The sequence below is a fragment of the Natator depressus genome, chromosome 6, assembly GCF_965152275.1.
Source record: "Natator depressus isolate rNatDep1 chromosome 6, rNatDep2.hap1, whole genome shotgun sequence".
NCBI lineage: Eukaryota > Metazoa > Chordata > Testudines > Cheloniidae > Natator > Natator depressus.
Genome location: NC_134239.1, coordinates 127,943,861 through 127,960,042, shown reverse-complemented (window position 1 = coordinate 127,960,042; position 16,182 = coordinate 127,943,861). Strand labels below are relative to the sequence as shown.

Below are 16,182 nucleotides of genomic sequence, written 5' to 3'. Positions count from 1 at the left end.
TAACCACTGGATCCTCCTCCCAGGTCATGAGTATGGAAGGCGCGTAGATTTTGCTGTATTTGAGTATAGAGTGGTCTCCCGAGAAGGTGGTTGGGATATCATCGACTGGGGTCTTTTGAAATTGCACTAGAAAGTATGCTGACCAATTCTGCACTAGCAGGAAGGTGGACTAGATAATCTAACTGGTCTTTTCCATCTCTGACTGCCACGATTCCTTTGCACTACACGGCACATCTCCTACCAGGATGTCATGATGCTGAAGAGGCTTACAAGGCCCAAATGATGACTTAGTGCCCACAGTATAAACCTGTATCACAAAGACAGTCCCTGTCCTAGGAAACTCACGATCTAGGAGTTTGGCAATACACAATATGGGAAGAAACACACATACATGAGGTGGGCAGGTGGCAAGGAAACATTAATGATGGGTGTATTTACACACGGTAGTAGTCATGGCGGGGTTCATTGTTCACAGTGGCCGCATGAAAAACGCCTATTCCTTTACACATGTGATGCAGTTGACTTACAAACCACTGTCAAGGGGAATTTTGCCTGGGTATGAACTGAGGGAATTGGACTCAAATGTTCAGTTTTATGGAAGCGGTTGCATCCCAGGATGGGACCTAACTAAGTTTCATTCAGCTTGGCCACAGAAGTGATTTGGTTTCACACACAGAGCTTGTTTTTATGCCCTAAAGAACTGGATTGTGTGCAACTAGATACATTACACTTCTTCATACCTCTCTCCTCACACACCCACACACTGCAGAAAAAGCAAAATTAATGAGTCATTACATAATTCACAGAGTTTCACCAAAATATCACTTTCTATTTAGAACACAGAATCATCCAAGAATAAATCGTACAGGATTACTGATTTAAAATCACTGACGTTTCTTTATCTCAGATAAAATTAATAGTATTACCATTATAAAAAGAACACTGAAGTTAATGTTAACATACACACACACACACACACACACATGTCTTCTCCAATACCTCAAAGATCATTATGAAATCCATGCTTTCCCCATTTCTATTCAAATTCTCACTTGCTAATATCGGAACAAAACGAGTAGGAATCTAAACAAAGACATATTTAAAAAAAAAAACTCACCCAAAGACCTTTGATATACTGCTGGCCTCTCATAACCATGTTCTTGTTGTTTCTCCCAGCACTTTCAAAACACATCAGCTGGTGCAAACAGTGTGGTGTTTTTTTGTTTTAAAATCTATAATATAAACCAGAGCTTTTCCCTCTAACATTATAACAAAAGTATTAGTAATGTTCTAGGTTGAGAGGCATGGGAGAGAGACTTTGTTACTTATCTCTTAGCTGTCTGAGAGCTTGCTCCGACAACTTCCACGGAAGTCAAGTGGAGAAATTCCACTGAGTTTAATAGGGAACGGATTGGGGCCTGAGACGGGTAGTTTCTGAGAAGTCTATAGAATTGTGGGAAGCAAGGCCCAGCTTTCGCAGTCCATCCCTATTCAGCAAAACACGTGTTTAGCTCCCATTGATGTTAATGTTGATCACGTGCTTAAATGCTTTGCTGAACTGCAGCCCAAGTGGGTGAGCCAAAGCCCACTGGAATCAATGAGAACCTTTACAGTGACTTCAGTGGGCTTTGGATCAGGCCCTTACATATGCAAGATGGGACACAAAACAGGGGTAAAACAAGTGAGCAGACTCAGCAGGGTTAGTGAGGCACTGTAAGGCCAGTGGGTTTCAAAGCCAGGCCTGAAGAGTTGGCAGGTAGCAAACACCTCCAGGCTGCTAACCATCAGCAGCTATACCCAGCTTGTATTCCCTTATCCATGACCTGCTGTGGACAGAAATTGCAGGAAGTCCCGCCTCAAGGAGTCCGACAGGCAGCAGCCTCATGGCTCCTGAGTGGCTCCCACCCTATATAAACCCCAGGGGCGTTCCAGGAAGTGTCCAGGCAACAGCATAGATCTCCTGTAGCTGCCACGACAGTACAGGCTCTTGAAAGACCTCAGCTTGATTTTGACCTCTCCTCCTGGCCTGGACCCTGAAACCTGACTCGGACTCTGACCCTGGGTATGCACCTCAGGCTAGAAGCTGCCTACGAACTCCTCCATTACTTGCAACCTTAGGTTTGACTTTGCTCCTCTCTGTCCTTGGCAGCATGCTGACAGGCACAGAGTGTCCAGAGTGCTCTTCCAACATTCCCCAAAAAACCTACTCTCCTCCAAGGACCCCACAAACAATTCAGTGCCCAAATGAGGCTGAAACTCATGTTTCTGGTTTCTAAATGGATTAAACAAGGCTCTCCAAGGTTGTGTCATCACGGGGAATTCCAGGGTGGAGGACAAGGCACACAAATCCCAGATTTACCATTACCAAAGGGAATAGACTGGAGAAGGCAGACATATGGACATCTTAGCAGCTTCAAAAAGCCTAAAACCAGATTTTCATTAGGAATATTTCTAGTTAAGCTCTCCTGTTATCTGCAACACCTCACTCAGGTAAAACTGCACCCTGTCCCAGGTGCTGGAGGGAGCCCTCCAATAGCCCACCTCTGCTACTATCCTTACTGTTTGTATGGCATTAGCATCTAGAGAGGCCCAGCCTAGACTCAGACCCACTGTCCAAGGTGCTGCATAAACACAGCATAAAAGACAGTCCCTGCCCTGAGGAGTTTCCTGTTTAAACAGACAAGACAGAGAGAGGGTGCGAGCGAGAACAGAGGCAGTGATTTGTCCCAGGTCACACAGCTCAGTGGCAGAGTCAGGAACAGATCCCTGGAGTCCATGCTCCTCAGCCAGTGCCTTGCGCACCAGGACACTATCGTTACATTTACTTTGCGTTCACTTCCCCATGCGGGGCTCTGAAGACCGCTTTCCCCCAAGGTCCCCGCCACGTGACATTCAATTTCACGCTCCCAAGAGTTTTCCTGAGTGCATCTGCAGCTGGACACGACTCCTTTTGTGCTCAGCAAAAAGTACAGAGGAAGCTAATGTAGCTTTTCTTCCTCTAAAAGCTAACCTCTTCCATGGCACTGAAGTGTTAACATATGAGGAAGAATTAGCCAGTTGGTGTCTTTATTAAGGAGGGACTAGCTAGTCTCCTGTGGGGGTGATCTAAACCCATTGTGGCTTGCATAAGCATCTAGCCCATGGGAGGCCACTATTCCATTGGAAGAGAGAAGAGGAGAAAGTGGAAGGAGCAGATAATACATTCAGTTACAGAGTCTTGGGGCAGAATCTTTAGCAACAAAAATCCATGTGGCTATTTGTCATAAGAACATAAGAATGACCATACTGGGTAAGACCAAAGGTCCATCCAGCCCAGTTTCCTGTCTGCTGACAGTGGCCAATGCCAGGTTCACTCCTCTGGGGCACCTAACAGGTAATGATCAAGTGATCTCTCTCCTGCCATCCATCTCCACCCTCTGACAAACAGAGGCTAGGGACACCATTCCTTACCCATTCTGGCTAATAGCCATTTATGGACTTAACCTCCATGAATTTATCCAGTTCTCTTTTAAACCCTGTTATAGTCCTAGCCTTCATAACCTCCTCAGGCAAGGAGTTCCACAGGTTGACTGTGCACTGAGAGAAGAAGAACTTCCTTTTATTTGTTTTAAACCTGCTGCCCATTAATTTCATTTGGTGGCCCCTAGTTCTTATATTATGGGAACAAGCAAATAACTTTTCCTTATTCACTTTCTCCACACCACTCATGATTTTATAGACCTCTATCATCTCCTCCCTTAGTCTCCTCTTTTCCAAGCTGAAAAGTCCTAGCCTCTTTAATCTCTCCTCCTATGGGACCCGTTCCAAACCCCAAATCAGTTTAGTTGCCCTTCTCTGAACCTTTTCTAATGCCAGTACATCTTTTTTGAGATGAGGACAGTTACATATGTTTGTGAGCTTACATATATAAGGGATGTGCCAGTGCACCTCTGCATATCTGAGCGAAGTGTAAAAAACAGGTGAGCAGCTCTGTTAATCACAAATGGTTTCTTCAGCAAGAGACCACCAAAAATAAAAATACCATATTAAAATAACTGACTACATTATTAATTGGGAGGAGAATAGCAGTATTACTTAGAGGCCCCAACTGAGATCAGCAACTCATTGGCCAAGCAGTAAACATACACATGGCTAGAGAGAGTCCCTGACCTAAAGAGCTGCTTGGTTCATCTAAATCAGGAATAACTGAGTGGCGCATAAGTCACTTTATTTAACAGCGAAAATAAGAACCAGCATTTTTAACTTGATTTGATTTTCAGACTTGAAAGTCTCCTAGAGACCATCTTATCTGTCACTTACACAGACATGACAATGAATTAGTGTCCCCACCTCAAGTCAGACATCTCATTCTCTGATCATAAAAGCATAGTGTTTGCAAAGTAATTTATTTCCCCACATTCTCTCCTAAATGTGACTGAATTTTATGGCAACACTGTTTATAATTCACAGATTGAGACTCTAAAAAGTTCCCCATGCAAAGTGTGTTAACAGTTCCGCATACACCAAGCCCCATGAACTTTTTTCTTATCTCACATAATGTCCATAAGTGAAATCAGTATGGGGGCCAAAATTTATAGAAACACACTTTACTACATGAGGTATTTGTTCCGGCACTTAAAGAAGAGTAATGTTAGACATCCACAGAATAACACAGGTTCATTAAAAATTGACAACAGCATTATCATATACTTTTTAAATCAATGAGTAGCTTGTGTCATTTTTACTTATATGGTATCTGCATATTCTAATCATGAATTCTGGGAATCACAGAACCAAAACAGCAGGACACCGATGCATGGAATAACCAGCAGACTCCTATTGCTATGAGTTTACCAGGAAACAATCAAGTCATTTCCCCCCAAAATGCATAAGAAGAAAATAAGAATTTACTTACACTGCACAATGAGCTGCACCAATGCTTCTCTGGGTTTCACATTAAATCCATTGTACTGACTGGTCTGACATCTGTATGTTCCTGTCATCTCCCTCGACACATTCACTATCCTCAGTATTCCATCATAGCTCTCCATCTGCATGGATCCATCTGGCATTGCAATCTCCTTATCAGCTCTGGACCAAAGAATGATAGGTTTGGGCTTTCCGGTCACCTGGCATTGTAGTTCTATAATGTCTCCTTCCCGGGTGACTAAAGGTGATTTTTCTTGTGGAACAGTCAGATTGGGCGGAACTTCAGAGGGAAAGGGGGGGGAAAGAAGAGAAGGTTCCCTGGTTAGTATTTACAGGGAAAGTAGTTGCAAAAATGAAGAAAAGATACAGTGTTGCTACTAGTATTTTTATGAGATGAACCTCCAGTCGCATGGCTTTCCGTTGAAGTATGTTTGACCTTGCAAACTTTTTTTTATCATAGAACAGACTGCAGGTCACGTACAGAACAGTCAAGGACTAAAGACAACATTCAGAAATCTGTCACGACATTACCCGCAAAGGCTTTTCTTAATGCACATTTTAAACCTACGAACAAACAACTCTGGGAAGGAACATTTGAACAGTTCTTTCCAACAAGGGTCACGTAATCCCTTGACTAGGAGCATGGCATAACGATGATAAGAAGAGGTGGTCAGTGCAATCAGTGCTAGTGTACAAAATACACGATAACATTTCCACTTTTTCCTAGACAGCTTGTTCCCCCGTTTGAAAGAGTCTACCAGGGAAGGTGCGAGATCAGAAGTAAGTGCAGCTTGTAACTATATACTCGTGTCACCAGACTAGTGTTTGTACTAGGAGCCTATTAGCATTCAGCTGAGCCTTCCGCAGTTAGCCCCATTAGAGATGGCACTTCTGCCTCTGTACTTTACGTAGCTACTTTTGATAAGTACAGAGCACTAAGAGCGTCAAAGGCTTGAAGAGAACATTTTTGCCATGTTCAATTATCGTCGCAATCTCATCACGCTATATTCGTTTTGTAACCCAGCTTTTTCTTCTCTCTTAGCCGTGGGCTTAATGCAGATCAAAATACATTTCCTGGAGTTGTGCATGATTTCTAGATGTGAACAGCCACACTGGGCGCCACACAGTCTTGTTTCAGAGTAGCAGCCGTGTTAGTCTGTATTCGCAAAAAAAGAACAGGAGGACTTGTGGCACCTTAGAGACTAACCAATTTATTTGAGCATGAGCTTTCGTGAGCTACAGCCGACTTCATCGGATGCGTTTACTTGCATGGATAACACCTACAAGTGATAGCTAGCTTTGTAGTAGGTCCTTTTAAATACAGATAAGTGCAGTGTGTGGAAGGAAAACCATGTGACTGGGTGCAGAGCCATGCGATAAGTACATTTATCATGTATCATTTGCTTGCCCACCCTCAGGAGACTATCCACCCCCTGGGACTTGTTCTAAGGCTTCAAATCTCTCAGCACCTTCGAATACCACTGTTTCCTTTTAATCAGCCTGCCAGAGAAATGTTGCTTCTTTCCTCCTAAAACATGGACTTTTCAAAAAAAAAAATTACCCTGCCGCCAGCCAGGATGGACAAGATTCAGTCTTGCACCAAACCTTCTGTCCATAAAAAATTGAAACATTCAAACCTGCCTCAGTGGAGGGGGCTGGACTAGGGAGCCTATCGAGGTTCCTTCCAGTCCTACATTTCTATAATTCGTTGATTCTACCTCACAGCCCCGCAGGGCCAGAAGTGGGACCTTTGTACTGGTGAGAAGGGGAGACAGAGCCCCATCATCCCCCTGGGACCAGCGCTCATTTCTAGGCCTGCAAGATCCTTCAGTATCAGACTTTAAAACGGGGACATTTTCAGGCACAGCAATGCTCTTTTAGACTATTTCACAGGCTTTAGTAGTTCCCTCCTAACTCTGCCATAACGGAGGCAAACTGGTTTTACAGAAGGATATAAAAAAATGAACCTGTACTTAAAATGCAGATATTTCTAAAACATTGCTAGAATATATTCTTGTGTAACATGTGAGGCACAGACCTACAAAACAGGTGATGGTATTGGGCACAATGGCTTGATGGGGCATCATTTGGCAAATCCTGAATACCTCAGTCAGAGCCTCGCCAGCCATGAGTACTGCAGTCATCCCAAGCTCATGGTGATAAAATCACTACACCCCCCACCCACATTGTGTTCTTTCACTCACAGGCACACAGGGAGCGTGTGTGTATGCGAATACATGCATATATAGCAAACAGACTGAACAACAAACTATCAGGAGCAGGCTGAAGAAGCTGACGTGAAATGAAGGTTTCTCACTCAAAAAGAACAGACATGGGAATACAGTGGCTTGAGAAAAAATACATCTGACACCTTTCCCTTTATACCAAATGCCACATACTGACATGGGAGAAAGAGAGAATAATAGCATGCAACTCATGACACAGCTGTTCTCAGTTCCGATACCCGTTACAGCAATAGGGTCGGGGGAGGGGAGAAGGGAGGCCAAAATGTCGTTCCCCCAGGGAATCACCATGGCCGAGCTGCTTCCCCCCAAAAGAGGAGAAAGAAAATACTGATGGAGTTTCTGACTCAGCAGAAACAAGACAGCACTCAAAGAATGAATCCTTCTCGGATACAATATTTATCAGTACACTCAGACCACATCTCACTCTCCCCCTCCCCACAGACACAACTGCAGTAACAGCAACAATAATAAACGACTTGTCGGCAGAAGTCAGGCAAGATAACAAAAGCAGCCCAGCACCAACAAAATCATCTCTGCCCAGAATCTCATAGACTCACTGAAATGCAGGGCTGGAAGGCAACTCAAGAGAGGTCAGGTTGTCTAGCCAGACACTGAAGCAGGACCAAGTAACTAGACGATCCCTGACAGGTGTTTGTCCAGCCTGTTCTTAAAAACCTCCAGTGACGGGGATTCCACAACCCCCTAATATCTAACCTAAATCTCCCTTGCTGCAGATTAAGCCAATTATTTTTGTCCTACCGTCAGTAGATATGGAGAACAACTGATGACAGTATTCTGTGTGCATGTATATAGATATAATATGTGAACCTTTTCTGTAGAACTACTGCCTAGCCAATTACACCTCATTTTGCATGTGATTTTTCCTTCCTAAGTGTAGTACTTTGCTATTGTCTTTATCAAATTTCGCCTTGTTGGTTGCAGACCAATTCTCCAGTGTGTCAAGGTCATTTTAATGCTAATCCTGTCCTCCATATTTTAGAGAACCCTCCCAGCTTGGTGTTGTCTGCAAATTTGATAAGCATCATCTCAACTCTATTATCTAATTCATTAGTGAAAATAGTACATAGTACTGGATCCAAGACAAGACCCGCGTGGAACCACAGTAGGTACGACCACCCAGTATCACACTGAACTGTTGATAACTAGTCTTACCCTTCTTAGTTTGTGGTCAGTTTAGTGAGTATTCAAAAGGTGGCTGAAGTATTTAATTTAAGGAGGCCAGAACAAAGTGGAAGAAAACAAAATACATGAACATTTAGTTGGGCGATGATAGCCAAGAAGGATATGCAAAAGCATACAGAAATTTAGCCAAGAGATCTTAGATTTTAAGATCAATAGGGCTGGGACCATTTTTCGTGATGGTTTTGTACAGCACCCAGCATAACAACATGCTGATCCCTGATTAGGGTCTCTAGATGATACCACAATTGTCATTAATGGGAGCAAATATGGATACAGGAGGCAAGTTACACAGGGTGCTGATGGCGAGGACAAGAAGCTAGTGTTCGATGCAGCTATCAAGAGGATGCCAATGGAAAGATTTGGAGAGGGCATGAATGGAATCAAAACAGTGTGCAAATTACTTGACCTCAATCTTAAGTATCTAGTATGCACACACAAAAAAAGGAGTACTTGTGGCACTTTAGACACTAACACATTTATTTGAGCATAAGCTTGTGCTCAAATAAATTGGTTAGTCTCTAAGGTGCCACAAGTACTCCTTTTCATTTTGCAGATACAGACTAACACGACTGCTACTCTGAAACCTGTTAGTATGCACACTTCATCCATAGCATCCAGGGACATGAGTTTCAAGCCACTACTTGATTTACAGCAGCATTTTGAATGGACAGTTGGAGGACAGAGAAGGCGAGAGACAAGGAGACTTCAGAGAACAAGGCTGTTGCGCTCAAGGTAAAATATTACCAGTCCAGGATGTGCATTTTAGAAGTGGGGAGGGATAATAAAGGATGGCATTCTGAGATGTTGCCGAATAAATGCTCAGGAATTAGTGACAGCCCAGATATGGAGGTGGGAGAGGATTATTATTTACACATCTCCACAGGTGTGCACGATGCTCTGCAGACATATAGGAAGACCATTTGCAACGAGTGGATAACCTAATTAGGAGAGAGAGAGGTTGTGGCTCTGGGAGAGAGGGATAAAGTTCACAAGTATTTGGCGCATGGAAACACCAAGAAGGGACCAGGCTGTGTAGAGTGGGCCAATGGCAATTGAACCAGTAAGGATGGACCAAGTCAGGCAAAGGAATGTTTGGGCTGTGCATCAAGAAATAATCCCACACTGAGATTAGACTGAGTTAATCAGCCAAGAGAACGGACGGAAGCCCTTCACTTGCGTCATTTAAAACTATAGTGCTCAAGGCACTAAAGAACATTGAAGGGAACTACATTGCTGTGTCAGGGAGATAAGAAGCCCCCTTATTTAGGGCTTTGCTTTCTCCAATTTCTACAAAGGTCAAAGGTGATGTTCTGGACCCTTAAAGTGCATCTCCTGCCACAGGCAGCTTTGCGACAGATGCATAGTTCATGGCAAAGACGAAAAAGCTGCTTTGGGAAGAGGGTTAACAAGAGGCCTGGCTGAAACTGGCGACAGCCATCCAAGATGGTCTGTGAAAGGCAGCCTCAGAGCTACCTCATTAAGCTTTAGTAAGGCAGCCATTAATCATCATTAGGGACCTTCTCTTTCTTAATGGACCATTTCCTGGAAGGAGAGTGAAATTGTTTACCAACCCATACTGTGTGTTTGTCTTCAAACAACTGTTTGGGGAAACTAGGAAGGGGATTTAGCTGGCATCTTGAGAATGGGCAGAAGAAGAGTTGGTATCTGGACAGCTAGTGAGACTGCCAGTCCTGCCAAAAGGGATTGCTTTCAAAAGATGTAAACTTTTGAACCTTTCATTCACTTTTCCTTTCTTCTTCTCAGGAAGTAAGTTGAGAAGGTCTTATGTAGTTTAGCTTAAGAAAAGTGTAAATCTAGAGGTGTCAAGCAAACTATTTATTTTCATTTAATTCCATTAATTCCATTTTTACTACTTTTTAAAAATTAGAATGGCTGCTGCCTGGGTAATTTCATGCAGCCACTCCATGGAGAAGAGAGCCCCTTATCCTCAAAGCAAAGGTGTACACAGATAAAGAGATTGTAGAACCTAGACACCCATGCCAGTTTCATTCAAGGGTCAGGGATGGAGTTCTCTGCTCCCATCAAGTTGTGTTGCAGTCAGGCTGTGGTGTGCAAACACAGTTGGGAGGAGCTATAAGACCAAGGAGGACATGAGATTGAGAAGATGTGGATCAGAGAGATCTGCTGTGATAGCAGCTCATCATCACCACCTTGTGCAGTAACACAAAGGCAGGGAGACACCTCACCACACAAACCGTGTTGTAACGTGTAGTATAAGGGGCAGATGAGTCCACAAATAAAGAATAAAACTCCTGTATACATTCGATATCAAGTAATTATAAAAGAAAAACATATTAAAGCAACCCACAATTTCTTTTTCGCTTCATGAATCTATTGCTTGAAATGATAAACCGTTCAAAGGATGATGTCTCCAAAAATCAATTTACTCCAGTAATAAATAAGTCATTTGTTTCCTCCAGAACCCATTTGACATCGGTAGACTGCTTATAAATGATCACTGTTGGACAATGCTTGTGGCTTACAAATGTCTTAATTATACAACTAATTATACCAAAGAATGCTCTTTGTCATCATGGAAAGAGACACTACTTGATTTTAATAAACAATTTGAACTAAAATGAAGATAATTCTTTCATGTGTTGTCAAAGGCAGAATGAGACGACCAACAAACAGAATACTTCATCAATAGATCAGGGCCCCAAGTTCTAATAAGCAAATAAGGTTTAATTAGCAAATTCTTTAGTAGATAATTGATCAGCTTAAAGATCAGATCATCACAAGGAAGATTTGTGGCTTGACGTTCTACTAATACATTCTTGTAATTTTTGAGTTACTCTGCCAGTTCACAGTAATGTGTTGGTATGGAAAATATGACTCATTCTAGAGTCCCATCAAAAGGAGTGACACCAATGGATTCTGATCAGGCTAACACTGGACCCGTAGTCCCATCCACATTGTGCTCTATTCCTGGGCTTCACGGACGCAGAACTAGGATGTTTCCTAAGAGGATGTTTCTGCTTCAGCTTCTACAGCAGCGGTGAGACAAAGCCAAGTCCAGCTGCACACCAGCTGACCAAGCCTGCTGTTTTCAGAGCCAGGGACTTGAGTCTGTGCACCCTCTTTTCGACCATTGCAAGATGGGCCCTTATCTTCAAGATGTTCAATGGCCCGGGTTGAGCATATTCAAAAAGTTCGCCTAAAATTCTGGAATGAACAACTTCACTCCTCTGGCAAAATGGGACTTTGTACCAAACGAGCAAAGCTCACCCATATAGGAGAGAGCGCTTTCTCACCAGCAGATTCAAGGCTGTGGAGCCAACTCCCCCAGGAACTAGGGACTACCAGAAACCTCACTAGATTCTGCTCCAAGTGCAAAGTGCATTTCTCCTGCCTTCTCTAATGGAAACACACAGCATCACGGGCATTTAAAAGCAAAACCCTGCCAAAGCAATACACTATGCTGCATGAACAATTCTCCTCCTAAGAGGATGAGAGAGAATAAACCACAGGTGACAGATGTTTTGGTTTGGTTTTGATTTTTCCCCCAAAAAGGTTAGTAGTGATTGGATGTCTAACATAGCGAGTGCCCGTGAAAATGAGGTAAGATCAGAGGCTAAAATAAGGAAAGAACAAGACAAATTTGTTGTGTTCAAGCCACCAGGACGTGATGAAATAAATCCTAGAATACTCAAGGAGCTGACCGAGAAGATATCTGAACCATTAGTGATTATCTTTGAAAAGTCATGGAAGATGGGAGAGATTCCAGAGGACTGGAAAAGGGCAACTATAGTGCCAATCCATAAGAATGGCCACACTGGGTCAGACCAAAGGTCCATCTAGCCCGGTATCCTGTCTTCCAACAGTGGCCAATTCCAGGTGCCCCAGAGGGAATGAACAGAACAGAAGAGATCCATCCCCTGTCGCCCATTCCCAGCTTCTGACAAACAGAGTCTGGGGCATGAACCCTGTCCAACCTGGCTAGTAGTCATTGATGGACCTATCCTTCATGAATTTATCTAGTTCTTTTTTGAATCGTGTTATAGTCTTGGCCTTCATAACATTCTCAGGCAAGGAGTTCCACAGGTTGACTGTGTGTTGGGTGAAGAAGTACTTCCTTTTGTTTGTTTTAAATGCACTGCCTATTAATTTCATTGGGTGGCCCCTAGTTCTTGTGTTATGAGTGTTATAGGCATAGTTTGACTTCTATTTGGGGAGGCGGAGCAGCTCCAGTCATGCCAGTGGGGACGCATGTGGGGGGCAAAATTCCATGCCTGTCAAAGAGGTGCCATTTCAGGGTGGGGGGCTTTATTTGTGATTCCAGGGGAATCTCTAAGTTTTTTGTTTGGTTGGTTGGTTGGTTGGTTGTTGTTGTTTTTTTTTCCAGATAATAACTTAGAAATTATCTGACAGGAACACTGTATCTAATTCCTATATCAAGAAAGAAAATTAAATAAATATTAGACCCACTCAACTCTTAATACTAACATGTTCTGACACCTTGTGGCAAGTCACTTAAGAGACACTAGTTAGGTTTAAAATTGTAATGTATATTCTTACTCAGATACTCTTACTAATGTTAAAATGGACCATCATGATCATGGATCTGACCTCCTGCACATCGCAGGCCACAGAAATTCATCCACTCACTCCTGTAACAGACCCCTAACCTCTAGCTGAGTTACTGAAGTCCTCAAATCATGGTGTTAGGACTTCAAATTACAGAGAATTCACCATATACACTAGTTTAAACCTGCAAGTGACCCATGCCCCATGCTGCAGAGGAAGGCAAAAAAATCCCAGGGTCTCTGCCAACCTGACCCAGGGGAAAATTCCTTCCCAACCCCAAATATGGTGATCAGTTAGATCCTGGGCATGTGGGTAAGACACACCAGGCAGATACCTGGGAAAGAATTCTCTGTAGTAACTCAGAGTCCTCCACGTCTAGTGTCCCCATCTAGCACTGGGGATTTTTGCTACAGTCAATCGCCGATGGGCCACATGGCATTTTAGGCAGTCCTGTCATACCATCCCCTCCATAAATGTATCAAGCTCAGTCTTGAAGCCAGTTAGTTTTTTTGCCCCCACTGCTCCCTGTGGGAGGTGGCTCCAGAACTTCAGTCCTCTGGTGGTTAGAAACCATTGCCTAATTTCAAGTCTAAACTTGTTGATGGCCAGTTTATATCCATTTGTTCTGGGATTGGTCCTCCTTTGAGCAGGGGGTTGGACTAGATGACCTCCTGAGGTCCCTTCCAACCCTAATATTCTATGATTCAAGAGCGGGGATGAAATATTATGTGAGATTGTGCTGTGTGTGGGTGTGGGGCATCTGAGAGAAGATTTTTGTAAATATGTTGGTACTGTGTAGTATGAATTCTGTAAACACTTTTGTGAGAGGTCCCAGACGATTGGAAAAAGAAAAATATAGTGCCCATATTTTAAAAAGGGAAGAAAGAGAACCCAGGGAACTACAGACCGGTCAGCCTCACTTCATTGCCATTAACTTAAATAACACCTCTCCCTCCCTGGTACATATCCCTCTGATGCATTTATAGAGAGCAATCATAGGTCCCCTCAGCCTTCTTTTGGTTCAGCTAAACAAGCCAAGCTCTTTGAGTCTCCTCTGATATGGTAGATTCTCCATTTCTTGGGTCATCCTAGTAGCCTGCTCTTCACCTGATCCAGTTTGAATTCATCTTTCTTAAAAATGGGAGATCAGCATTGCACACAACATTCCAGATGAGGTCTCACCAGTGCCTTGTATGATGGTAATAACACTTCTCTGTCTCTATTGGAAATATCTCGCCTGATGATCCTAGGACTGTATTAGCCTTTTTTCACTGCCGCATCACATTGACCGCTCATAGTCTTCCTGTGATCAACCAATACACCCAGGTCTTTCTCCACCTCTGTCACTTCCAACTTATAAGTCCCCAGCTTATAGCAAAAATTCTTGCTGTTAGTCTCTAAATGCATGATCTTGCATTTTGTTCTTTTAAATATCATCCATTTTCTATTACTTCTATTACAAGATCATCCAGATCTTCTTGTATATTCTGGTCCTCCTCCGTATTGGCAATACCTCCCAACTTTGTGCCATCTTCATATTTTATTAGCACACTCCCACTTTTGTGCCAAGGTCAGTAATAAAAATGTTAAATGAGATTGGTCCCAAGACTGATCCCTGAGGAACTCCACTAGTAACCTCCCTCTAGCCTGAGAGTTCATCTTTCAGTATGACTTGTTGTAGGCTCTCCTTTAGCCACTTCCTTATCCACCTCTCAGTTCTAATATTAATCCTCATCTTCTCCAATTTAACTAATAATTTCTCATGTGGAACTGTATCAGGTGCCTTCCTGAAATCCAAGTAGATTAGATCTGCTGCATTTCTTTTGTCTAAAAAATCAGTTATCTTCTCAAAGAAGGATATTAGTAACTTTCTTACCACCTCTTCAATACAATAATTGAAACAATTATAGAAAATCAACAGTTGCTTTCCATCATTTAGGCTACTTACTTTTTGTAGTTCACCAAACTTGGAACAGATCATTTAACTTAAGAAAGGGCTGTTAGAATGTTTCCTAACCTTAACCACCTGTTAATCACTCTGTTTATAAACAAAATTCTGACTCCCTGCCCCAGGGGCACCAGCTGGGAACAGCATGTCTCCGGTCTCCTCTGCAGAACTCATTACACTGCACACTCAAAAAGCTTATGCTCAAATAAATTGGTTAGTCTCTAAGGTGCCACAAGTACTCCTTTTCTTTTTGCAAATACAGACTAACATGGCTGTTACTCTGAAAACTGCACACTCAGGCTGCCTGCCTGAGGCTTGCAGTTTGGGGGGCCAGGGGAGGGGGGGAGGGCAACACCCCCCTGCATCCCCAAACTCCACCTATGTGCCAATCTATAAAACAGGAAATAAGGACAACCCAGGGAAATACAGACCACTCACCTTAACCTCAGTACCTGGAAAGATAATTGAGCAAATAATTAAGCAATCAATTTGCAAACACCTAGAAGATAATAAGGTGATAAGTAACAGGGGCATTGCCAGCAGATCGAGGGACGTGATCTGATCGTTCCCCTCTATTCGGCATTGGTGAGGCCTCATCTGGAGTACTGTGTCCAGTTTTGGGCCCCACTACAAGAAGGATGTGAAAAAATTGGAAAGCGTGCAGCGGAGGGCAACAAAAATGATTAGGGATCTGGAACACATGACTTATGAGGAGAGGCTGAGGGAACTGGGATTGTTTAGTCTGCGGAAGAGAAGAATGAGAGGGGATTTGATAGCTGCTTTCAACTACCTGAAAGGGGGTTCCAAAGAGGATGGAGCTAGACTGTTCTCAGTGGTAGCTGATGACAGAACAAGGAATAATGGTCTCAAGTTGCAGTGGGGGAGGTTTAGGTTGGATATTAGGGAAAACTTTTTCACTAGGAGGGTGGTGAAGCACTGGAACGCGTTACCTAGGAAGGTGGTGGAATCTCCTTCATTTGAAGTTTTTAAGGTCAGGGTTGACAAAGCCCTGGCTGGGATGATTTAGTTGGGGATTGGTCCTGCTTTGAGCAGGGGGTTGGACTAGATGACCTCCTGAGGTCGCTTCCAACCCTGATATTCTATTATTCTAACAGTCAGCATGGATTTGTCAAGAACAAATCGTGTCAAACCAACCTAATAGATTTCTGTGACAGGGTATCAAGCCTTGTGGACAGGGAGGAAGCAGTAGACATGGTATATCTTGAACTTAGTAAGGGCTTGTCTACACTGCACTTTACAGCGCTGCAACTTTCTCGCTCAGGAGTGTGAAAAAACATTCCCCTGAGTGATGCAAGTTTCAGCACTGTG

The 16,182-nt window shown here is 43.2% G+C and overlaps 1 protein-coding gene across 4 annotated transcripts in view; it reads right to left on the bottom strand.

The window, feature by feature from the left end:
• The window catches only part of MDGA2 (MAM domain containing glycosylphosphatidylinositol anchor 2), a 644,994-nt gene that overhangs the window by 203,996 nt on the left and 424,816 nt on the right, over positions 1 to 16,182 (bottom strand). For all 4 annotated transcript variants that reach the window (XM_074956572.1, XM_074956573.1, XM_074956574.1 and 1 more), the window contains exon 8: positions 4,895 to 5,188. In XM_074956572.1, the coding sequence (XP_074812673.1) occupies positions 4,895 to 5,188 (294 nt within the window). The remainder of the gene's footprint in view (positions 1 to 4,894; positions 5,189 to 16,182) is intronic.